General features: G+C 38.7%; 1 protein-coding gene across 1 annotated transcript in view; it reads right to left on the bottom strand.

Moving 5' to 3' along the window:
- Positions 1-6,486: 6,486 nt before the first annotated feature.
- The window catches only part of LOC128665131 (protein disulfide-isomerase A3-like), a 77,629-nt gene continuing 58,229 nt past the window's right edge, over positions 6,487-25,886 (bottom strand). The window contains exons 7-13 of the mRNA XM_053719876.1: positions 23,230-23,355; positions 22,724-22,906; positions 16,327-16,435; positions 12,222-12,350; positions 11,941-12,020; positions 7,851-7,908; positions 6,487-7,763 (exon numbers count right to left, since the gene is read on the bottom strand). Coding sequence (XP_053575851.1) covers positions 7,662-7,763; positions 7,851-7,908; positions 11,941-12,020; positions 12,222-12,350; positions 16,327-16,435; positions 22,724-22,906; positions 23,230-23,355 — 787 coding nt within the window. The 3' untranslated portion in view covers positions 6,487-7,661. The remainder of the gene's footprint in view (positions 7,764-7,850; positions 7,909-11,940; positions 12,021-12,221; positions 12,351-16,326; positions 16,436-22,723; positions 22,907-23,229; positions 23,356-25,886) is intronic.

The raw sequence follows: 25,886 nt of genomic DNA, 5'->3' as shown, positions 1-25,886 counted from the left end.
AAAGGAACAGCAACGGGCACTCAGTGTGCACCTGCTTTTGCTAATATATTTTTTGTGGGCTTTTCTGAAGACCTTTATGTATGTAAAAAAAATTGCCCACCTGAAGGATAAATTAGTTATGTGGAAATGTTTTATTGATGATATGTTGGTTGAGGAATTGGACACAGGAAGAATTTGAAATTTCATGTAGACCTTTAAATAATAATGAGATGAACAGTACATTTAAACATAATTGGGTTTAAGGGAACTCAATATTACATGATATATATATATATACCCATTGGTGTCAGTTTCCTTTTATATATATATATATATATATATATATATATATATATATATATATATATATATATATATATATATATATATATATATATATATATATCTTACCTCCCAATAAAATAAAAAATAAATAAAAAACAGGGGGGGTATTCAAGTGACTTGGGAGGAGACTGGCTGGTCCAGGTGTGTGGCCAGGTGGACCAGTGAATGAAGTCTTAGTGAGGGTGGGGGATTAGACATAAATAAAGGTTCAATGGAATAAGTAGGGACAGCAGGCCAGATGTTTTTTTGTTAAAGGGATAGTAAACACCAAAAATGATATTGTTTAAAAAGAAAGATAATCCCTTTATTTACCATTCCCAATTTTTGCATAACCAACACTGTTATAGAATTATACTTTTTACCTCTGTAATTAACTTGTATCTAAGCTTCTGCAGACTGCCTCCTTATCTCAGATCTTTTGACAGATTTGCATTTCAGGCAATTAGTGCTGACTCTTAAATAACTTCACGTTCATGAGTACAGTGTTATCTATATGAAACACATGAACTAACGCACTCTAGCTGTAAAAAAACTGTCAAATGCATTTAGATGAGAGGTGGCCTTCAAGGGCTTAGAAATTAGAATATGAGTCTACCTAGGTTTAGCTTTCAACTAAGAATAACAAGAGAACAAAACAAATTTGATGATAAAAGTAAATTAGAAATATGTTTAAAATGACATGCCCTATCTGAATCATGAAAGTTTAATTTTGACTTTAATATCCCTTTAAGTTCAGTGTGGTTTTATGGAATGTATAGATATCTTATTTTCATTGTTAAAATGATTTGTTTGCAGGTGTGCATTCACTATTTAAATACCAAACTGCTCACAAGATTTATTTATTTTTTGTTAAAAAATATTTTTTATCTTAAAAGAAATAGTGTAAGATCCTTTTATACTTGTATACCTGAAGGGTTTGTGTTATCAACTTTGTGTTCTTTAACCTGTGGCTTGTCATCATCCTCCCTTTCCTATAGTTTGTTAATATGCTCCAATAGTCCCTCTTGTTGGCAAATATTACAAAAATAGTTGGAGGCTAAAGTATCAACATCTAAATTCCTCTGGATCCACGCAGTCCGGGACGGTAGCGGCATCTGGAAATGGTGAGCCTGCTATTACACGACACACGGGGGTGGACGATTCATCTAGCTCAGGGGACTCAGACAGCTCCACAGGGCTAAGGGATGAGGGGCATCGCAAGTTGTTTAAAAAAATAAGGAAGTTGGTTGAAAGGAAAACTAAAAATGTGGGGGGAACTGGCGATAAGGAGATAGCGGACCCTGGGGCAGTTGCAGCCCTTGGGGGAAGTAAAAAAGGGAAGAAAGGCGGCGTAGCAAGTACAGCTGACACTTATCCTTGCATAGTGCGTTCTCTGCATTCGCATTTAAAACCTAGGATTGCGAAAAAAATTAGGGAGGGGCGCTACGTTAAGATTTTTGAGCTGTCTAGGGCTACGTACCAGGTTAGGGAAATGGCAGAGGATGGTACAGGGGATAGGAAGATACATAGGCCAGAAACATATCAAGAATGGATGAGGTGTTTTAGGGTCTTGGCTTCTTGTTACATAGAAGCCAATCCGGACCAGGCTGTTAACATCCTTAAGTACATGGAGGTCATTGACGACATCCATGAAAGAGGGAAAGGTACCGCGTGGCGACAGTACGATGCGCAATTTAGGAGAATGTTGGAAGCGAACTCGGTTTTAACCTTTGGGATGAAAGAGATGGACCTATGGTCCAATCTTGATCTCTTAGATAATACGGGGGCTGGGCCGGTGAAAACATTTAGCCCTGGTCAGCAGAGCCGTCCCTTTCGAAAGAGAGGGGGCAGGGAATGCTGGCGTTTCCAGGAGAAACTATGCGACAGGGGTACTCAATGCCTCTTTAGGCATGTGTGTATTTATTGCAGTGGTACCCATCCAGGGAATGACTGCAGCAGGAAAAGGGAGTTATACGGGTAAGCAACAATTTATTCAGGGCCCCGCTGGGAAGAATGCACGTGCCGATGAAACGCGGGGTCAGCCTTCAGGCAATTAGGGTGGTCACGAAAAAGTAGCGGCGGTGTTTTACAGGCGGGTTTAAGTTATAGTTTGGAAGTTCTAGTTGGGACAATTGTTGTTCCCTATGCACAGTTTTTGTTTGAAAGGGTGTCCTCATCGGGCATTGTGCCCAAGTGGGATTCAGTGAGGTTTGGACTTGGTCCGGTTTTGTCGCGCCCGATAGGGTGTTTAGGGAGGTTGTAGTTGATAGGGTTGATATGCCGGTGGACTATCAATTCTTTGAGTTGGCATTGGCCATGTTACGGAGTTTAGGATTAGTACAATGTATTGCGTTAGGTGTTCGCCTGGTGCTTCTCGGGCTCTACGTTAATTCTCCGCCGAGGGAGAATGTTTCAAGGCAGTTAAGGCTTGGGGTCTTTTTAGGCGCAGTTTCGGATTTTGTTGTAAGTGATAGCCTAGGGGTTCAGATTGAGAATGATGTAGCTTTCTGGAATTTTAGAGGGGGCTAAGTTTGGGTGCAGACACCAAACGTGGAGGTTTAGGGTAATGGGTGTTCAACATATTTCTGACAGGTGGCGAGTTCTGGGGAGCTGCGTTAAGGCTGCTGAAGGGTTCGCTAGCACCTAGGACGTGGCAGGCGTACGGCGTGGCTTGGCGTGAGTGGGGTAAATTTTTACAGTCTTTTGGTACCACATGGAGGACACCTTCGGTGCAGTTCTTTATTATGTGGTTGGGCTCCTTAGATCGGGCAGGTTTATCCCCTGGCGCTATAGGTGGTAAGGCAGCGGCTGTAGCATTTTTCTCAATATTGTATGGGGTGGAGGATGTCACTAAGGACTTTTTGGTTAGGGCTGTGTTGAAGGGGGTACGCAGGTTAGGGGTTAAGAAAAAAGATGCGAGGGAGCCTATCACTAGGGGGAGACTAGCGCAGCTGATCCAACAGCTTAGGGCGGTATGTGACTCTAGTTTTGAGGTACTGTTGTTTTCGTTAGCATTTTCGCTTGTGTACTTTGCAGCTCTCAGGATTAGTGAATTAGTGGCACGATCCAAAACTGCTACGGGAATGGGTTTATTGGATGAGCATGTTAGGTTAGTGGACCAGGCGGTCCTAGTGTTTGTGGCTAGATCAAAAACGGATCAGGTAGGAAAGGTTAGATGGCTCAATTTGCTATCGCAGGTAGAGCCATCAATATGTCCAGTTTTGCTTTGCAAGAAATTTAGGCAAATCAGGCCGAGACTAGGGGGGCTGTTTTTGGTACACGAGGACGGATCTTTTTTATCCCAGTTTCAGTTTAGAGCAGTATTGCGGAAGGTAGTTTGTAGTTTGGGGTGGGATCCAGCGGTGGTAGCTCCTCATTCTTTTCGCATCGGGTCTGCCACCGATGCAGCCATGGGGGGATGTTCTGAGGAAGAGATCAAGGTTATGGGCCGTTGGTCTTCTGGGCAGTATAAGAAATACATCAGACCCCTGAAGCAGTAGTAGGTTAGAGAGCAGGATGTTTGTTGTTCTATGGTTAGTGGATGTGTTTTTTGGTGTTTCTTTGGGAAGCCAGGACCTTATTGTTGGTTGATGTTTTTTCAGGTCAGGACACGGGATGCCGAAGAATTTGGATAGTTGGACATTCTTATGTTCATTGGGCGGCCATACGGGCAGCATCCCGGGCGGGAGGTCAGCAGTTGGGATTGCCGACTAACAAAGTGTCAATTAGGTGGCTGGGTAGGAGGGGCATGTTGTGGTCCCAACTGCCCGAACAGATTGGCGAAGCCAGAAGGAGATGGGGGAGACCTCATGTGATTCTACTTCATTTAGGAGGAAATGATGTGGGAACTATGCCGATGGGAGATCTTGCTGATATTATGGTTTCTGATGTTAGGTGGCTGAGGACACAGTTTAAGGGAGTGACCATTATATGGTCAAACATTATATCCAGGAACATATGGAGGCATATGGCTACTAGGAAGGCTGGTTTTCGTGTAAAGAGAAAACTAAATAGGGATGTTTGCAAAGAGGTTTTGGCTTCAGGTGGGAAGGTAGTGTTGCATGACAATATTCGTATTGATTATGCAGGATTGTTTAGGAAGGATCAGGTGCATTTATCTGATAAAGGTAATGATTTGTTCCTGGAGAATATTCGGCAGGTCCTGGCTTCTAGTTATGTTTAGTGGGGCAAGAGTACCTTGTCCTCTTTGGGGTGGCGGAAAGGGGTGTGGCATAACAATCTAATTGGTCGGTAACATCATAGAAGGAAAGTACAGTGGGCGTGTAGGACCCTAGTCGCCGAGGGGCTAGGGATAGGTCGGCTCGCTGGTCGATCTTCCTTGGGCGGAGAGGTAGGCGGAATGAGGGCGTCCTCATTTCCAGGGCGGCCACACCCCTTAGAGGGTTAATTAGGACAAGATCTTCTTGCCAGCTTGGTGGTTATTCAGGATTATAGTTATTTATTTATTTAATAAAGCAACCCCTCTCCCTGTTGGGGAGGTGTTTTTTTTTCTCCCAACCCTGAGTGTTGTGTCGTTATTGTATATATATAAGTTGGTATTGGGAGGGTTGGTGTCAGGTTGACTGAATGTAACTAAAAAATGTAACCCCTTAACATACCTGGCCTTTTATTATATAGGATATATATATATAAAAAATAAAAAAAACAGTACAATATATATATATATATATATATATATATATATATATAAACAGGGCATCATATATATATATATATATATATATATATATATATATATATATATATATATATATATATATTTATATATAAAAACACATTCTGCTTTTATTTGATGTTCCTATTGTAATCATTAAGTTGTCAGCTGCCAACACATAGTTTATTCCTGATATCATTAGGCCTTACTTTGCTTTACAATGTGAGATATGCTTTTAGTGCAGGCTGGTCTCACGCTAATGCCTCTATCTATGGTCCTCACACTGAGACTACTTTACATACGCTATATGGATAGCGTCAGATCTATAGACTTAGATATTGAGGCTAAACACAGCGCCGGCCAAGCACACACTCTATCTATCGCATCTAAACAACCACCCCCCCCCCCTCCATAATAAACCTCCTAGTCTAGGAGGGCTAACTATGCGGCTTCTCTAGTCTATGCCGCACCTTCACTGTTCTCTTTTAATATACACTCAATCTATATAAGCACGTTATAAAACCCTATAAAATCGAGGTTTACTAATGAGATCCGAAAGTGGTCTCCTTTGTTCATAATTGCCTTCTTCCACCTTCGTGTTTTCTATCATTTATGATGGCCCGAGAATGGCCTAGGGTGTCATGTAGAAGGTTTCTAAATGATTGGCATTCCATATATACAATGGTCACATGGTATGCAAATTATTGTTATTACGTTTCTTCTATTTTTATTTCACCATTCCTGTAACATTGAAGCCTTACTGTATGTGACATGTGATGCACAAACTTGTTTTTATGATTGATGTATGCCTTTAAATATACTTCAATAAAAATATTTAAAAAAAAAAACACACATTCTGCTATGTGACAAACATTTATTTGTGAAATACTCATATTTTCATGTTGGGTGCACTTTAGAAAATACGATCAGGTTTGCGCACAAGTAGTTTTTCTCCCACTTTTCCTGCTCCATCGACTTCTATGGGGGAATACATTAACGCGGTTGTGATATTCTAACCGTCTTTTTGCACACATCGCGTTAGCGCTCATGCAATAACTTTTTACTTGCAATTTGTAATACACCCGCTACCCGATGTGCGCAAAAAGCTTACTTCTAGCGTAGTTAATGCATGAGCCCGAAAATGTGTATGTACCATATGTATGAACTTAATAAGAAATACAAAACCAGGTGGAATTAAGCCTGAAGTTGTTGCTGGGTTTGGATTCTGAGGTTATCTGCAAATGAGTATATTACATTATATTTCTTGTAGAGGCAAATAATGTACTTTATTGATCCATATTTTACCCAGCATGCACATGCTATAACTGGTTACCATTCTGTACAGTTTATGTTGCTCTCCTTTCTTGGAAAGGGATTATTAGCTGAGATCTCAGTCCAGGCCCTAAAAGAACAACAATGTACATCAGACACATAAATACTCAACATTAGCATTCACATTATATTAAAGGGACATTATACACTCACTTTTTCTTTGCATAAATGTTTTGTAGATGATCTATTTATATAGCCCATAAAGTTTTTTTTAAAAATAAATGTATAGTTTTGCTTATTTTTAAATAACATTGCTCTGATTTTCAGACTCCTAACCAAGCCCCAAAGTTTTATGTGAATACCGTCAGCTACCTTCTCCAGCTTACTCCTGTTTGTGTAAAGGGTCTTTTAATATGCAAAAGAAGGGGGAGGGGGGGAGTGTCTTATTTGCCACTTGCAGTGGGCTTTCCAACTACCTTTTCAACAGAGCCAAACTGACAGCTTCTAAGTAAGTTTTTAAACAGTTTTATACTGGATTTTTATATCAGTATCTGTGCATCTTATTCTTTATAGTAGTGTCTATTACATGCAGTTATATGAAAATGAGTGTATACTGTCCCTTTAAGCTCAGAGACATCTGTCATGAATTTGAAAGAACACTAAATATGATAAAATATTTTTATTTACATGAACATTTTAATTTTCAATTGTTTTTGGAGCCAACAGAAAGTGCATGTTTGTGCACAACTAATCCCTAGGGCCTTATAGCTTACTGGCTGATGCCTCCCACTGCTGCATTTAACTTTTTTTTTTTTTCTTTAATTCAGGGACATCAGTTTAAAAAAAACTGTTATACATTATGAAATGTTTTATTTTAGCGGCAATAATGAAAGAATAACTTTAATTTACAAGAAAACGTGTCAATGTTCTAAGTGAATGATAATCCACTAAAGGTCAGTGTTATGAATTCTTTCTATGTTTTTAAAATTGAATTTTTTCGACTACTGCAAACAGCAACAATATGTTGTAGCCAATGGATCTACACTTTTATGTACATTGCAGATTTTCATATTCTTTCATACCTCGAAATATATTTGCAATCTTGCCATGACTAGTCATTAGGGTTAGGGTCTCAGTAACTTATTAGTAGAGACTGGTTAGTCTGCTGGCAGAGTGGATCAGGGGAGGAGTGTGGGACCTCAGGGGTGTGGTTTAGGGGACAAGGTCAGGTTAGAAAACTCTGGAGTGGAGTTTGGGTTTGGGCAGTTTCCAGGTTTATAAAATAAGATACTGACTGACTCCCAAGTCAGGAAGGTCCCACTTTTTCCAGCATAAGTTTGAGATGACACATTTCTTGTTCAGTAAAATCAGTGTGCGGTTAATTTCTCTCTTTACTGATATTATTTGCTTGTTACAGCTCATCCTTTTTCTTCATCTCTTCATTTTCAATGACTAACTGGTAAGTGGACTTTCTTTCCAAGTAGCTGAGCAAATCTTTCACTCGCCAGTCTCCCTAAAAACAAAAATAACAGACAGGACATCTAGTTGGAATTTCATGAAGATAAGACACAATTTGATAGTATTACAATTTATTCCTTACCTCATACAGTTTTGGGGCATGTTTACTTTCAGTTGGCACAAAATATATTGTAGGAAACCTAAAGTGGAAATATAATTATTATTTGTGCGGAAGCAAGCAAAAGGTTTTTAGAAACAGTACATAAGCCAGCGATTTAAAGGGACAGTCAAGACACAATTAAACTTTTATGATTCATATAGGAAATTTAATTTTAACCCCTTAATGACCACAGCACTTTTCCATTTTCTGTCTGTTTGGGACCAAGGCTATTTTTACATTTTTGCGGTGTTTGTGTTTAGCTGTAATGTTCCTCTTGCTCATTTACTGTACCCACACATATTATATACCGTTTTTCTCGCCATTAAATGGACTTTCTAAAGATACCATTATTTTCATCATATCTTATAATTTACTATAAAAAAATTTATAAAATATGAGGAAAAATGGAAAAAAAACACACTTTTTCTAACTTTGACCCCAAAAATCTGTTACATATCTACAACCACCAAAAAACACCCATGCTAAATAGTTTCTAAATTTTGTCCTGAGTTTAGAAATACCCAATGTTTACATCTTCTTTGCTTTTTTTGCAAGTTATAGGGCCATAAATACAAGTAGCACTTTGCTATTTCCAAACCATTTTTTTTCAAAATTAGCGCTAGTTACATTAGAACACTAATATCTTTCAGGTATCGCTGAATATCCCTTGACATGTATATATTTTTTTTTAGTAGACATCCCAAAGTATTGATCTAGGCCAATTTTGGTATATTTCATTCCACCATTCCCCCGCCAAATGCGATCAAATACAAAAAATCGTTCACTTTTTCACAAATTTTTTCACAAACTTTCGGTGTCTCACTGAAATTATTTACAAACAGCTTGTGCAATTATGGCATAAATGGTTGTAAATTGTTCTCTGGGATCCCCTTTGTTCAGAAATAGCAGACATATATAGCTTTGGCGTTGCTTTTTGGTAATTAGAAGGCCGCTAAATGCCACTGCGCACCACACGTGTATTATGCCCAGCAGTTAAGGGGTTAATTAGGGAGCTTTTAGGGAGCTTGTAGGGTTAATTTTAGCTTTAGTGTAGTGTAGTAGACAACCCCAAGTATTGATCTAGGCCAATTTTGGTATATTTCATGCCACCATTTCACCGCCAAATGCGATCAAATAAAAAAAAACGTTAAATTTTTCACAATTTTAGGTTTCTCACTAAAATGATTTACAAACAGCTTGTGCAATTATGGCACAAATGGTTGTAAATGCTTCTCTGGGATCCCCTTTGTTCAGAAATAGCAGCCATATATGGCTTTGGCATTGCTTTTTGGTAATTAGAAGGCCACTAAATGCCGCTGCGCACCACACGTGTATTATGCCCAGCAGTGCAGGGGTTAATTAGGGAGCTTGTATGGTTAATTTTAGCTTTAGTATAGTGTAGTACACAACCCAAAGTATTGATCTAGGCCCATTTTGGTATATTTCATGCCACCATTTTACCGCCAAATGCGATCAAATTAAAAAAAAAAAGTTAAATTTTTCACAATTTTAGGTTTCTCACTGAAAACATTTACAAACAGTTTGTGCAATTATGGTACAAATGGTTGTAAATGCTTCTCTGGGATATCCTTTGTTCAGAAATAGCAGACATATATGACTTTGGCGTTGCTTTCTGGTAATTAGAAGACCGCTAAATGCTGCTGCGCCTCACACGTGTATTATGGCTAGCAGTGAAGGGGTTAATTAGGGAGTTTGTAGGGAGCTTGCAGGGTTAATTTTAGCTTTAGTGTAGAGATCAGCCTCCCACCTGACACATCCCACCCCCTGATCCCTCCCAAACAGCTCCCTTCCCTCCCCCACCCCACAATTGTCCCCGCCATCTTAAGTACTGGTAGAAAGTCTGCCAGTACTAAAATAAAAGTACTAAAATAAATAAAAAAAATTTTTTTAGCATATTTACATATGCTACTGTGTAGGATCCCCCCCTTAGCCCCCAACCTCCCTGATCCCCCCAAAACCGCTCTCTAACCCTCCCCTCTGCCTTATTGGGGGCCATCTTGGGTACTGGCAGCTGTCTGCCAGTACCCAGTTTGCAAAAAAATATGTTTTATTTTATTTTTTACCCGTTTTTTTTCTGTAGTGTAGCTTCCCCCTCCCCACAGCCCAACACCCACCACCTAACTGATTTATTTTTTTGTTTGATTTGTTTATTTTTTTACCATTTTTTTATCATTTTCCTACAATTTTTTTCTGTAGTGTAGCGGTTCCCACCCGCTCCCTCCCCGTGCACGCGCCCGCCCCCGCCCTCCCGTGCACGTGCGCGCATCAGTGCGCGCCCCCTGGCCTCCCCGCCCACGATCCCGCCCCCCTCCACATCACGAAGGGCCATCGATGGCCGCCACCCGCCTCCCGGTCCGGCTCCCACCCACCAACGCTATAAGCCACCGATCTCCGGTGCAGAGCGGCTCTCTCTGCACCGGATGGCTTAAAACGGTTATTGCAGGATGCCTCCATATCGAGGCATCACTGCAATAACCGGAAAGCAGCTGGAAGCGAGCAGGATCGCTTCCAGCTGCTTTCCACACCGAGGACGTGCAGGGTACGTTCTCAGGCATTAACTGCCTTTTTTTTGAGGACGTACCCTGCACGTCCTCGGTCGTTAAGGGGTTAAACAACTTTCAAATTTACTTTTATCATCAAATTTTCTTTATTCTATTGGTATAATTTGTTGAAAGCTAAACCTAGGTAGGCAGGCTCAAACTGATTTCTGAGCCGTTGAAGGCTGCCTCTTATCTAAGTGCATTTTGACAGTTAGACAATGTTAGTTCATATGTGTCATATACATAACATTTTGCTCACTCCTGTGGAGTTATTTATGAGTCAGCACTGATTGGCTAAAATGCATGTCAATAAGAGATATAAAAAGTGTATTAATATAACAGTGTTAGTTATGCAAAATTGGGGAATATTAATAAAGGGATTATCTATCTCTTTAAACAATAACAATTTTCAAAAAGACTGTCCCTTCAATTTTTTTCTGTTTGGTTTCTGATTCACGGTCCTTATTCACCTGGAATAAAACACTATAAAGAGGCCCTGAACCATAGCTCCCTACATCACCTTGATCTCTGTGTAAGAAACAATCAAACTACAGATTTTCAACCCTAATTCACCAGGAGGATCAGAGTACAGGGAACCCTGAACAATAGCTCCCTACATCACCTTCACCTCTGCACAGTTCACTACAAACATTTTTTAATTAAAATTTTCCTTTTAAATTTAAAGGGACAGTTAAGATTAAACTTTCAAGGGTTAGATAGAGAATGCAGTTTTAGATAACCGCATGCTCCTGAGCTCATATTTCACTATATAGATTTACTTTTCAACTAAATTTATAAAGGGAATGAAGAAAATCTGATAAAAGTTGTTTAAAAAAGTAACAGGCCACATTTTGAGGATATTTGAACTAGAACACAGGTGAAACTGATTAGTTATTTTACCTGCTCTCATCAAAGGTAATCCAGAAAACCTGGACTGTTAGGGAGGCCTGGGGACAGGTTTGAAAACCAGCGCTCTAAAAGGATATGAAGCTCAAATTTTTCTTTTAACATTCACATAAATTGCACATAATGCGCATAATCTGCTTAATTCTTTTGGTATCCTTTGTTGAAGAAGCAACAATGCACTACTTGGAGCTAGCTGAACATATCAAGTGAGCCAATAACAACAGGCATATAGTGCATTGCTGCTCCGGAGCCTACCTAGCTATGCTTTTTAACAAATGATCTCAAGGGAACAAAGCAAATTAGATAGTAGAAATAAAAAGAAAAGTTGTTTAAAATTGCATGCTCTTTTTGAATCATGGAAGTCAAACTTTGTGTTTACTGTCTCTTTAAATCAAGACTTTCTACACATAATAATAATAATGGTCCTTTAATTTATATATTTAAATGGAGCCAAAAGAGCCCTTAGAGATTTACCTGTCTGATGATAAAAAAAAAAAAGAACCAACATGTTAATCCCTACAATACTACAGCAAAGTGAAATTTGTGATTTTGCTGCAACATATATAATTTCTAGTTATATGATAAATGTAATTATGCATCCTTACCCAGTAATATCATAAGGTGGAGGAACATCATTGGCTATAGCATCCATCTTTGCAATTACCACATGTGGATCATTCCTGAGCTGCAAAACCGTACAATTGTTATTTTTTTATGAAGATTGTGTATTTTAGAGAAGACGTCAACTACTTTTTTTTATATTTTAATCTAGAATTGTTAGGTAATTTCTAGTGTAAAATAATTAGATTTTTTTTCATGAATACAGTGTAAATGTTGGACCCTAAAATGTGGTCACGTTTACCTCGATACTCAAATCCGTTTATACCTTCTTGGCCAGTTCTTTATACTTTGGCTCCAGACTTTTGCAAAGACTACACCAAGGCGCATAGAAATAGATGAGCACATCCTTTTCTCTGTTGTTTACAATCTTGTTGAAGTTGTCAGCAACAATTATCTGTGAAGATGTAAAGTCATCAATCAATCCAGCCAGAGCGTTAACTGTGCTAGACAGAGGCTTTTTGTGTTTTAGTCGGGTAGCGTGTCTATTAAGAGTTGAAAGTAAAAAGCTTCACGCAAGTGAAACCTGACCGTCTCTAACCAAATATCGCAACTGCATTAAAGGGACATTAAACGTATCCAGCTAGAGCGTTAACTGTGCTAGACAAAGGCTTTTTGTGTTTTAGTCGGGTAGCGTGTCTATTAAGAATTGAATGCAACTATTAAACCCCACATTACATTAAACCCCACATTTTTCTTTTGTGATTGAGATAGAGAATACAATTTTGAAAAAGTTTCCAATTTACTTCTATTATCAAATTTATTTCATTCTCATGTTATTCTTTGTTGAAAAGATACCTAGGTAGGCAGCGTGCACATGCCTGAAGCACTACATGCACTACAAGTGCTCTTGCTAATGTATAACAATGTTGAAAAACTGCTGCTATATAGTGCTGCAGACACATGCACACTCTTGAGCTTACATGTCTGCTTTTCAACAAAGGATAACAAAAAACGAAGAAAATTTGATAACATAAGTAAATTAGAAAGTTGTTTAAAATGGTATGTTCTATCTAAATCATGAAAGAAAAGAAATTGGGTTTATGTCCTTTTAATGTATTCTCCCCATAGAAGACGATGGAGAGCGCAGAAGAGAAAAACCTAACACCTATTGCTCACACGCTAACCCAAGAAAAATTATGAATAGTTGACATTTCAATGTTTTTCACATACAGAACAATGTACTTTGTATTGTAAATACATATTTCTATATAAATTTATATATACCTATATATCTATTCCTATCGATATATAGGTATAGATATCTATTTTACATTAACATTATCAGATATAATAAATATATATAAATATATATATTTATATATATATATATATATATATATATATATATATATATAAATGTAAAATATGCTTAATGTGCATTGGGTTTCGGGATTTATTTCTAACCCAGTCGTGTTAGCGCATATGAAGAATTGCTAACTTCAATGCGCATTCTTGAAATATTAAATATCTTATTATTTTAAATATCAATACAAATTATTACATTTTATTATACATGCTGTAAAAAATATAGATATATTCTATGGATTACTATTTACTTAGTATATTTTACAATATGTATAATAACATGTAATCATTTTTATTAATATTTTATCTTTAATATTTGAAGCGTGCATTAAAATTAGCAATTCTTTATATGCGCTAACCCGACCACATTAGACCTAAATCGGAAAACCCAATGTGCACTATGCATATTTTAAATTCCTTTGTTCTTCACATAGGAAAAACAACAACTTTTTATTATTAAATATATATTTCTATAAAATGCTACTAATGTTAATGTGAAATAGATATCCATACCTTTATATCTATATGTATGTATATATATATATATATATATATATATATATATATATATATATATATATATATATATATATACTGTAGTTATATATAGAAATAAGTATTTACAGTAAAAAGTACCTTGTTCTGTAAGTGAAGAACATTGGAAGGTTAAATATGTACAATACATATACAGTAGTAAAACACATAAGTACACACATATGTACATATATATGCATACATAGATACACATATCTAGACATATATATATATATATGTGTGTGTGTGTTAAAGCCCTTTGCAGCCTTTTTTTTCTTTCTAACACCTTATACTATATATCTTTGAGCCCCTATACCTTCTTTATTATTTTTTTTTAAATTATTTTTATATGTAACTGTACTGTTAAGGGCTCAATTTATCCAGCAATGGCGGACAGGGGCGTACATATTCGCCCCTGTCCGCCCAAGCTCTCCTCTGGCGGGCAGAAATCCAATGCCGGAATTTAGCACATGAGCGCTATATTGCGCTTGCATGAAGTCATGCCCCCTGCCTGCACACAGCCAATCACGCACAGGCAGAAGCTGTCTATCTCCCTGGTCTCGTCCGAGATTGAAATTCTCCACCTAAGAGGTGGAGAAGAGGGTAGGAAAGCAGCGGTCTTGTGAGAACCTGCAATCATAGGGAGGAGAAGGGCTTGATAAATCGAGCCCTAAGTATATTTATGTTGTGTTTAATGTAACTTTTTTTCTTCCCCTACCCTTTATGCAAGCTCTGACAAGTGTAAAGTGCACTTGCGTGGACACTTTTACATTCAACTTGTAATATTCACACTATTTCCATCGCGCACAAAAAGCCAATAAAAAACAATATCACTTGTATGCAACATTTAACTTGCCACTAATCTAGCAACCTGAGAGAAGAAGAAAGTTATATTAAGCGCATAGTGGTTGGCAGCATTCTATTGTATGATTATTATCTGCATGTTAACGGCTGCCAATGAGACATTTTCAATGTCAATCACAATGATCCATTATCATTATTTATCTGCAGCACTTTTTTTCATTATAGTTTCAGTGAAAAATGCCTCTGTACTTAAAGAAATAGTCTAGTCAGAATTAAACTTTCATGATTCAGATAAAGCATGCAATTTTAAGCAACTTTCTAATTCTAATTTACTCCTATTATCAAATTTTCTTCGTTCTCTTGCTATCTTTATTTAAAAAAAACAAGAATGTAAGCATAGGAGCTGGCTCATTTTTGGTTCAGCACCTGGGTAGCACTTTCTGATTGTTGTCTAAATGTAGCCACCAATCAGCAAGCGTTACCTAGGTGCTGAACCAAAAAGCTTACATTCAAATAAAGATATCAAAAGAACGAAGAATAATTGACAATAGGAGTAAATTACTAGAACGTTGATTCAAATTGCATGCTCTGTTTAAATCATGAAATTTAATTTTGACTACATTATTTCTTTAACATGTATATAAATGTTCAACACATTTATGGAGCCACCCAAATTTAGCAGCTAAAAGGACTTGATAAATCCCAGACAACACATGAACAAATACCCCAAAAGTTTTCAAATGTAACCTGTTATGGGCAAAAGCACAGAAATGACCTCCACCATATTCAGTGGCAATGTCACTAACCAGATACAAACTACTAAATCAATTTAAACATTTAATAATAAACACTTAAAAGCACTTTAATAATAAGCACATAATAAGCACATAAAATTAGCTAATTCAATAGCATAACCAACATACCTGCCTGCTCTTCTACTACACCTCTAGACAGACATACACACAAATCTCTATGGTTTTGGAACACCGGTTAATTGCATATGTCACCTATTGGCACGGTTACACACTATTAAAAGGGATACAGGACTTTCAACCTATGATGTCATCTCTAATTCCCATAAATTTGCATATTTTTTGTTGTTAATATCACAATTTTAGAATTGAAATACCAGATTAACGGCACAGATAACTATTTTGTGTTGTTTTTGGCAGCCAACCATTTCAAGCTTTAGTAAAAGTAGTTTGTGATTGTGATCACTGAAATGGGCTGAGCATTTTAAAATATTTTAATTGGAGATTTTTGTTTCATATCCTTCTCCAAAGTGGAGAAGCTATGAAGAACTCTATCCTCTGGTAGGTACACACACATAATAGTATCAAGTGAGCTGACATATATTGCAGTTTTGCACTGTTAATTCATTCTATAATACTTAGCTTTTTTTCTCCCTGTTTTTGCTCCACTCTTTTGTTTTTTGTCTGATCTACTTTAAACTTTTTTCGCTACTTATAAAGTTGCCTTTTAAATTTTAGCTTTCATGCAGCAAATTTACAATATTATGATGCTGATAACTCTTTGATATATTTATATAAGAAGCCCATAAACATAAATATTAGGATGCACTACACAAGATCTCAAAAGGAAATGGTCCCAGATAGAGATATTCAGGGATCAGGGTATCCAACAATGATAGTATTTCTGTAAGTAAAGCATAAAAGTATTATTTTCCAGAGGTTTTGGTTAAGGTGTGCTGAATATGATATAATTACCTTCACTAGTTCCAAATTCTGTTCAGGGATAGGCTGGGATCTGTAGTAGCGCTTTACCTTTCCATTGAAATATTGCTGCAAAAATCTCTCTAAAGCTTTTCCATCCCTCCTGTGTAAGTAAAAGATATCACTCGTGTTGACTTTCAAAAAAAAAAAAGTTTAGGCTTGATATAGGTTTGCTTCTAGGTCAAATTTCAACATTAAAAGTTCTGACAACAATAACACCTTAATCAAAAGTGACGTATATATACATCATGTGGTACACTGCCCATCGTAACACATAACGTATATATATATATAAGTCGCAACTTCAGGAAGCTACAGCAGCCTCGACTGCAAAGTGACAGCCGAGAGCTGCTGTTGCTGAGCTGCAGCCAGTCTGTCTCATATGGTAACAGAGAACGATCGGTGCTCCGTTACCATATGAGTGCAGATTGCCATATCGTTACAGACAGTGACACAGTCTGTGTCACTATCTGTAATGATCTCCGTCATTGCAGGTGGGAGGCGCTGGAGGAAAGGAGGGAAGCGGGCGGGCGACACAGAGGCGGAGGGGGGAGGGTGTGGGAGGGGCCCTACGCTACAGAAAAAGGAAATTTATGCTTACCTGATACATTTATTTATTTCTTGACACAGTGAGTCCATAAATCATCATCAATTACTGTTGGGAATATCACTCCTGGCCACCAGGAGGAGGCAAAGAGCACCACAGCAAAGCTGTTAAGTATCACTTCCCTCCCCACAAACCCCAGTCATTCGACCAAAGGAAAAGGAGAGAAAGGAAGCAACACAAGGTGCAGAGGTGCCCGAGGTTTATACGACAAAAAAAAAACTGTCTGAAAAATACAGTGCGGGGCCGTGGATTCACTGTGTCAAGAAATAAATAAATTTATCAGGTAAGCATAAATTTCCTTTTCTTTCTAATGACACAGTGAGTCCATGGATCATCATCAATTACTGTTGGGAATCAATACCCAAGCTAGAGGACACAGATGATAAGGGAGGGACATGACAGGGAACCTAAACAGAAGGCACCACTGCTTGAAGAACCTTTCTCCCATAAAAAATTTTAAAAAGTATGTAAAGAGGACCAAGTTGCAGCCTTGCAAATCTGTTCCACAGAAGCTTCATTTTTAAACGCCCAGGAAGAAGAAACAGCCCTCGTGGAATGAGCCGTGATTCTCTCAGGAGGCTGCTGTCCAGCAGTTTCATAGGCCATGCGAATTATACTCTTCAGCCAGAAAGAAAGAGAAGTAGCCATAGCTTTCTGACCCTTGCGTTTCCCAGAGAAAAAGACAAACAAAGCAGAAGACTGGCGGACAGCGTTATAGAGCAGCAGTCTTTAGACCGCTGCTTCATAACTGCTGTTTCTGGCGAGTCTGAAGACTCGCCAGAAACACGGGCCCACAAGCTCCATACGGAGCTTGATAAATGGGCCTCTCTGTCTGTCTGAATAGATTCAGACAACGCATCAAACCAGTAGGCTGCCGCGCTGGTGACAGTGGCAATACACACCGCAGGCTTCAATTGAAGACCCTGGTGAACATACTTTGACTCCAATTTCTTATCCATAGGATCCTTAAAGGAACAACTATCCTCTATGGGAATAGTGGTTCTTTTGGCCAAAGTGGAAATTGCTCCTTTCACCTTGGGGACCATTTGCCAAGACTCCTTAATAGAGTCAGCTATTGGAAAAAAAATTCCTAAAAATTGGAGATGGAGAAAAAGGAATTCCAGGTCTCTCCCACTCCCGTGCAATAATCTCTGTAGCACGGTCTGGTACAGGGAATACCTCCGCTGCAGAGGCAACATTGAAGTACTTGTTCAGATTACTAGACTTCATAGGATTGACTACGACAGTCGTATCAGAGTCGTCCGATGTAGCCAAAACCTCCTTAAGTAACAGACGGAGGCGTTCCAGCTTAAATCGGAAGGATACAACTTCAGCATCAGAAGAAGGAATTATACTGTCTGGATCTGAGGTTTCACCCTCAGACGCTACTGAAGTATCTTCCTCCACAGACTTCTGAGAGGAAGCACCTTGAGTAGCCACTGATTCTTTAAATTTCCTCTTGTGCTTTCCCTGCAGCATGGGAAAAGCCGGCAGCGCCTCAGATACTGCAGAGGATACCTGGGCAGCAATATCTTGCAAGGTAACTCCTTGAGGAGAAAGCTGCGGCATATCTGGTACAGGAGACCCCTGAACAGCATCCGCCTTAGCTAATGATGGCTCAGGCTCAAAAAGCCTATCCCTGTAATGCAATGTTCTTTCAATACATAAAGAACAAAAAGGGATTGGTGGTTTCACCTGGGAAACACAAGCTACATGTAAAACTTTGTAAAGCCTCTTGATCCATTTGATCCATCTTTCACCAAAAAAAATAAAAACTGTTTGTATTTCACCCCCAAAAAACAGTACTGTCTCTTTAGATTTTATTTTTTGAAACCAAAAAACTAAACTTTGAAACAGCAGTTGATAAACCCCCGGACAGTCTCTACACCTCAGCTATCATGCTGAGGTGCCTACCTTTCAAGCTGGACGCAGGCAAACTGTAATATAAACGATCCAGTTCTCAATCCGGAACTGCACAATCAGTCGGCTGAGCGACCCTAGATATAACAGAGCCGCAATAAACTAATGTCTCTATTCCGGAACTCACAGGAAGTGAGTCCGGAAGGTGCGCAAAACCAGCATTGCTACATCGTAATCGTGGGCGTTCCCAGCGGCCATTAATTTCAAAGCAGTTCCACAACAGTGAAAAACTCTGTGCACAAAGTACAACACTGTACCTAACATACCCAGTCCTTGTCCGTATGATAAAAGGAGAAAAGGACAGATATTGAGTCAAATAAATAAAAATTGCTCCTCTTGTCCCCAGTGCCTGCATAATCTGCCTTACTTAAAATTGACCCTACAGGATTGATGTAATTAACGTCCCATGCAGATTTAACTGCTGAAGTGCCATATTTTCCCTGAAAAAATAAAAATAAACTTGGCACTTATCTGAATATACCTCTCTCCGACAGAAGGACAGCTCACCTGGTTTGAGAGGGATCCCCCTCACATGGACCTGTGGGAAAAAAAAGGAAAGACTGAATAAGCTTACTCAGGCTTTCAAGATAGGGCAGCAAAAAACTGTTTGAGAGGCGCAGTGGGGATTGTATCCCACAAGTTCCCAATTGCTTAAAAGCCACCACTGATGTGGGCTACGGCTAGACCCCAGGAAAGATCAGTGCAAACCTACTCTGCTTTAAAATAATAAAATCTTGATTGAAAAAATTCTTACCAGACACCTAAACTTTACCACCTCCTTGCAACGCAGGCAAAGAGAATGACTGGGGTTTGTGGGAAGGGAAATGATACTTTGCTTTGCTGTGGTGCTCTTTGCCTCCTCCTGCTGGCCAGGAGTGATATTCCCAACAGTAATTGATGATGATTCCTGGACTCACCGTGTCATTAGAAAGAAATAAAGTTTGGAAAGAAGTTGGAGGGAAGGAATGCTACACTACAGAAAATGGGGAATCAGGGAGGACTCTACTTTGCTGAATAATACCTAAACTGAGTACTGGCAGACAGCTGCCACTACCTAAGATAGCAGACAAGGTTAGAGAGCTGTTTGTGAGAGATCAGGGAGGTAGATAGTAAGGGGATAAATACAAAAAATTAATTTGTACAAAATGTTTAAAAAGCCCTAATATGTAATACTGGCAAACTGTCTTTCAGTACCTTAGATGGTGGGGGGGGGGGGGGGGAAGCTGTCAGAGAGAGATCTAATTTACTCCTGTTATCATTTTTTCTTCGTTCTCTTGCTATTTTTATTTGAAAAAGCAGGAATCTAAGCTAAGGAGCTGGCCCATTTTTGGTTCAGCACCCTGGGTAGCGCATGCTGATTGGTGGATAAATTTAAGCACCAATCAGCAAGTGCTTCCCAGGTGCTGAACCAAAATGGGCCGGCTCCTAAGGTTACATTCTTGCTTTTCAAATAAAGATACCAAGAGAACAAATAAAACATTATAATAGGAGTAAATTAGAAAGTTGCTTAAAATTGCATGTTCTATCTGAATCAATAAATAAAAAAATTGGGTTTAGTATCCCTTTAATGTTTATGTGTAATTCATGTTAATAAATAAGATGTTTTATAGTTTAACCCTTTGAGTGCTAAGCTGAATTTAATATTTTTCTGTTTTTTACTATTTTCAAAAAACATTTTTTTTTACTTTGTTATTTTTCCCCTCAGGTCCCCAATACGTATACCATTGGAAAGGTTAGGCGATTACCATTCCAATGGTGGGTCTTGGGGGTCTGTAGCTGCTTAGATCCCTGAGATACAGGTTTCTAAGAAGCATGCTCCCTTTCCCTATACTTTGTATTGACAATTTTAAATAAAGTTGCGCTGTGACGTCATCACGTCATTGTGCGTGATGTCACCGCATGTAACGGGAAGCCCCCGCGATGCCTGTCACTATGCAGGCCTGATCGCCAGGGTAGGAGCGGATGGGGGCCCCCAGATTGCAAAAAAGGTAGTTGAGTGCTAATGACGGCTCTGAACCATCATTAGCACTCTTTAAAGGGGCATTTTAAAGTTTTTTCTTTGTTAAATCAGCATGAGGTAATTTTAAAATCTATCACAATGTTTTTTTTTTGCTTGTTTGTTAAATGGATATTTTATGCTTGTGTAGTATATCACTGTCCACCAACAGAGGTGTGGGAGCTGCGGCCACTATCCCATAAATCAGAATTACGTTTTCTTTTAGTTTAAAACCCCCCAAAATAAACAGCTTTAACATAACCTTTTTCATGCAAAAAAAAAGTTTCCTATTATATAATTTAGGTAATTTAAACACTTTTCTACTTGAAATAGTTTTTCTAACATATTGGCATGATTTGAGAAGTACAAAATATGACATAAGCTTGCACACAATGGGGCCGATTTATCATGGCCCGAAACGGCCCCAATGCAGCTGTTTCCGCGCGAGCCTTTAGGCTCACCGGAAACAGGGGTTAAGAAGCAGTTGTCTTAGGACCGCTGCTCCTTAACTCATACGTCTCCTCTGAGGCTGCGGACATTAATCTGCCTGATCGTGTACGATCTGGTTGATTGACACCCCCTCCTAGCAATTGGCCGCAAATCTGCAGGGGGGGGGGCATTGCACAAGAAGTTCACCAGAACTGTTTGTGCAAAAAGCTGTCGGCATTCAGCGATGTCTGGCGGACGTGATCCGCTACAGCGGCTCATGTCCGCCAGACATTGATAAATCGGCCCCAATGTTTTCATACACAAATTCTGATGAATTGGAACAGGCGGCTACATTTAAAATGTTTTTTATGCCTCTTTGTGTAAACTTGACAAATTTTTTAAATGGACAAGTCAAAATTAATCTTTCATAATTGAGAGTTTAAATAAATCATATTCACTTACTGTTGATTTTTTTGGTTGCAACTTGGCCCCTTTCCATGAGGGCATATTAAAGTAAACTTAGTAGTGTGCACTATGTGGTAGCAGTGTGTGTAGCACTATTATAAAAGCAACCTGTGGAGGGAGCCTTTGCATGCAGTAGATTTACCCACTGTATGGTAAAACCTTATAGTAAAGTAAGCTAGAGAACATGACAGCTGAAACACTATTTGATAAGCATGACTCAACACAAACTAAGAGGGCATCTGTCTTTGTATAGGTAACATCTAAACAGTGTGTGTGGGTAGCAGTGAGTGAATGTAGCGTTGTGAGTGCTCCCTGGTGTCACTCGGCACTGGCTGCTACAGCATCACTCAACAGGCTGTTTGTAAACTCACTGCTGCTACATAGAGCTCAAACAAGTGCAAACTCCTGAGCTTTCTTCAGTATCACCTCATAAAAACAGGCCAAGTTCCAACCAGAGAGACTTTTAAGAAATAATATATGCTCTATCTGAATGATGAGCATTTAGTTTTGCCTTCTATGTATCTTTAAAATGTTCTGCATAAGTTCTATTATATGGAATATTATATAACATATAATATTACACAGCCCACTTTGGTTTATAAATTATAATTATAATAAACCTTGTACTGGATGAGCACATATAGACAAACACTATTCCATATTCACCCTTAGCATTTGCGGGGCCCTGGGAAAAACACATTTGTGGGGGCCCTCATCCCAGTGCACTTATTCCTCTACCCCTGTATGCCCTGCACCCTTCATGGCCCACCCCTGTTCCAATATTCAGTTACCTATATTAAGAATAACATGTATGTGCACTTTCTCATACCCTCATCCCTGACATTAGGGGCCATCAAAACTGTGGGGCCCTTGTCGGGTGCCCAAATTTCCCTGCCCATAGGACAGGCCTGCACACACTGCTTTCTTGTTCATATGCATTAGATACTACTTGTCCACCTTTCAAACATACTTACGTGAACTCCTCTCTCATGACATATTTATGTCCTTCTAATGTACGTATTGCCACAGCCGGCACATCTCCAGAGCTATTGTGTATCCCATATTCAGGAAGCTCGAATGAAAACTCTTGCCAGTTTGCTATAGAGTAAGACAGCTTCTCCCCAGCATCCTGAAACTTCTTAGCAACCATCATTATCCTAAAAATAATAATGTATTGTTTATATGGCTAAAACTCAATATTGCAAATATTAGAACACATTACAGACTGAAATATTCATATTGCTGACATGGTTCTTCCTCAAATACTTCCTTTAAAAAAATTAGTATTAAATCTCTGATTATCTTTATATCATTTGCACATAGCAAAGGGTTAATTGTATATATAATTATTAAATACTGGTTTTGTTGGCTAAATTTTTTGAGTAAATATTCAAATTGCATATGAAATTCTGGTGTTTATAATGGAAGATGTATTTCCAATGTAATTTTAGATATATAAATATGTGTTTATTTCTTATACCTGTTTCTCCAGTAGCTGGTTCCCCGTGGGTTTTTATTATAATCCACGTTGTAAAATGCCATTAATAGATCTTTTTCTCTGAGCAGTTTGCTATTTTCTAGAGTCATAATTGGGCATAGTCCAAATCTGGGAAGTGAAAAAACAAATTTAAAACCATTTTACTTGAATGGAGGAAGTTTTTCATGGTGTTAAACAGACTTAGAGAAGTAGATAAAGGGTAAAGAAGTCTTTCCGTCAAGGTAGAAAAAAAAGAAGGCCACTATAGATCATGGGCTATATTACGAGTGTAGCGCTCCCGCTCGAGTGTAAACTATGCTTGACAGAGTCTTTTTGCGGGCATCGGGTTGCACTCGTATTACAAGTTGAAAGTAAGAAGTTTGTGCGTGAGCATAAACTCGATGCGCTAAAAATGATTGCGACCATATTATCTTCTTCTCCTATAGACTTCAATGGAGTAAGAAAAATGCAAAAAACCTAACCCTACCGTGACACGCTGATCTGTAATAATACATAGACTGACATTTTTCTACATTATTACAAGGGATACTGTGGTGGACATTCAGGCTGCTATGTAAACGTCACGTCATATATATAGTTGCACTCTCACCGAATGTCTCCAACTGCCAGGGTGCTATTCCAAAACTTAACACATATCAAGCACTCACTGGTCTTCAGGCAAAATAATGTGACGTTTACACAGCAGCCTGAATGTCCACCACAGTATCCCTTGTAATAATGTAGAAAATTGCCAGTCTATGTATTATTACAGATCAGCGTGTCAGCGCCCTATCCAATATACATCACAATGAACCTCTATCAAATTAGACTCACTATTGAGTTGTCACTCAGTTTACCCCAAGGCAGTCCTATGTTATGTGTGCAAAGTCTCACGCATCACCACAGATCCATTGATGATCATGCCTTTCACCCACACATAAACCTTGTAAAAGAAACATCACATCTTAATTCTAAACCTATATACAACATATCTGTGGAATACCAGCCAGAGTTTAAAGTGGGCAGGCAGTAAGTCATGAAGCCCAAATACATTCTTCTTCCTACCCTATGAGTATGCATGGTCTGGCACAAAGCATTATAGAGCATAACTCAATACTGGTACCTGTCAACTTCAAAAGATCTGTATCCCAGTAACAAGGACTGCATTGGGGTAAACTTAGTGACAACTCAATAGTGAGTCTAATTTGATAGAGATTCATTGTGATGTATATTGGATAGGGCGCTGACACGCTGATCTGTAATAATACATAGACTGGCAATTTCCTACATTATTACAAGGGATACAGTGGTGGATGTTCAGGCTGCTATGTAATGCTCATTTGATGACAACAAGTTATTTGTGTATGTTATGTTATGTACCCCCCAATGGGGGGATTACTATACCATATAGCCTTTACTAAAGATTAATAAAGTTCAACACCCGGGATCCTCTTCATTTTTTGCTACTGGGGCCGCTGTTTAATTTTCCAAGAGGTTGGTTCCTGTTGTTCAGCGGAATAGACCTATTGACAGATACGGATTGCTCCAAGGGGCGTGACTGGGACTATCAATTACGATGACGTGAGACTCCAAGGATCTGCATGAGGAGTAGCATAGGTCTGCGCTTGAAAGAGGGGAGTATATACGGATAGTATCGAGAATGGCTCAGATGTGGAAGCCTCGGGTGACAAGGTAGTTTCCCTTACTCATACATACATAGATTCTCCCCAAAGACCGAGCGCATAACCTGACCCATACCCACGGTTCTCAGTCAGCATAACCCTCCTGAGTTTAGGACTAAATGGAGACATTACCGTGAGCAGTGAGCATATGACAGATGTTTAAGCGTCCGTTGCATGCCATTAAGATTTGATCTCACAGTCCGTTTTGCACATATATAGACATAATTTATACATATTTTTTATTTATTTGTTTATAAAATATTTTACCAGGAAGGAAACATTGAGATTTCTCTTGTTTTCAAGTATGTCCTGGGTCCACAAAACATTGCATTGATACAAAAGGGTACAAAAAATACAAAAACAATATTAATACATAATATATGCAAAATTTAAAATAGAACAGGTAGGAAATATATAATTAACCATGACAGGTGCATTCTGTTTTGAGATATGTAGAGAGGGATCTCTTAAAGGATTTTAGGCTTGGGGAAGGTTTGAAAGTGTGCGGGAGGTTGTTCCATAATTTTGGTGCTCTGTATGAAAAGGAGGATTGAGCTGCTTTCTTTTTGTATTGAGGCAAACTAAATAATGTGCTGGTACTGGATCGGAGGTTATAGGAGGTGGGAACAGCCAGGGAGAGCATTCTGCTCAGGTAGGGTGGGAGCTTCCCAGAAAAGCTCTTAAACACAAGGCTGGAAAGATGGAGGGTGCGTCTGGATTCCAGCAACAGCCAGTTTAGTTCTTTTTGCATGTCACAATTGTGGGTCCTGTAGTTACATTGTAGCACAAAGCGGCAGAACGAGTTATACAATGTATTAAGTTTATTAAGGTGAGTTTGCGGTGCAGGTGCATATACTACATCCCCATAATCAATGATTGGCATCAGCATTTGCTGTACAATCTTTTCCTTTACTGTAGGGCTTAGGCAGGATTTGTTTCTGTACAAGGCACCTAGCTTTTGATAGAGTTTAGATGCAA

Source organism: Bombina bombina, chromosome 1, assembly GCF_027579735.1.
Source record: "Bombina bombina isolate aBomBom1 chromosome 1, aBomBom1.pri, whole genome shotgun sequence".
In the NCBI taxonomy this organism is placed as follows: domain Eukaryota; kingdom Metazoa; phylum Chordata; class Amphibia; order Anura; family Bombinatoridae; genus Bombina; species Bombina bombina.
Note: the sequence above shows the minus strand (reverse complement) of the source record. Positions and strands in the feature narration are given on the sequence as shown.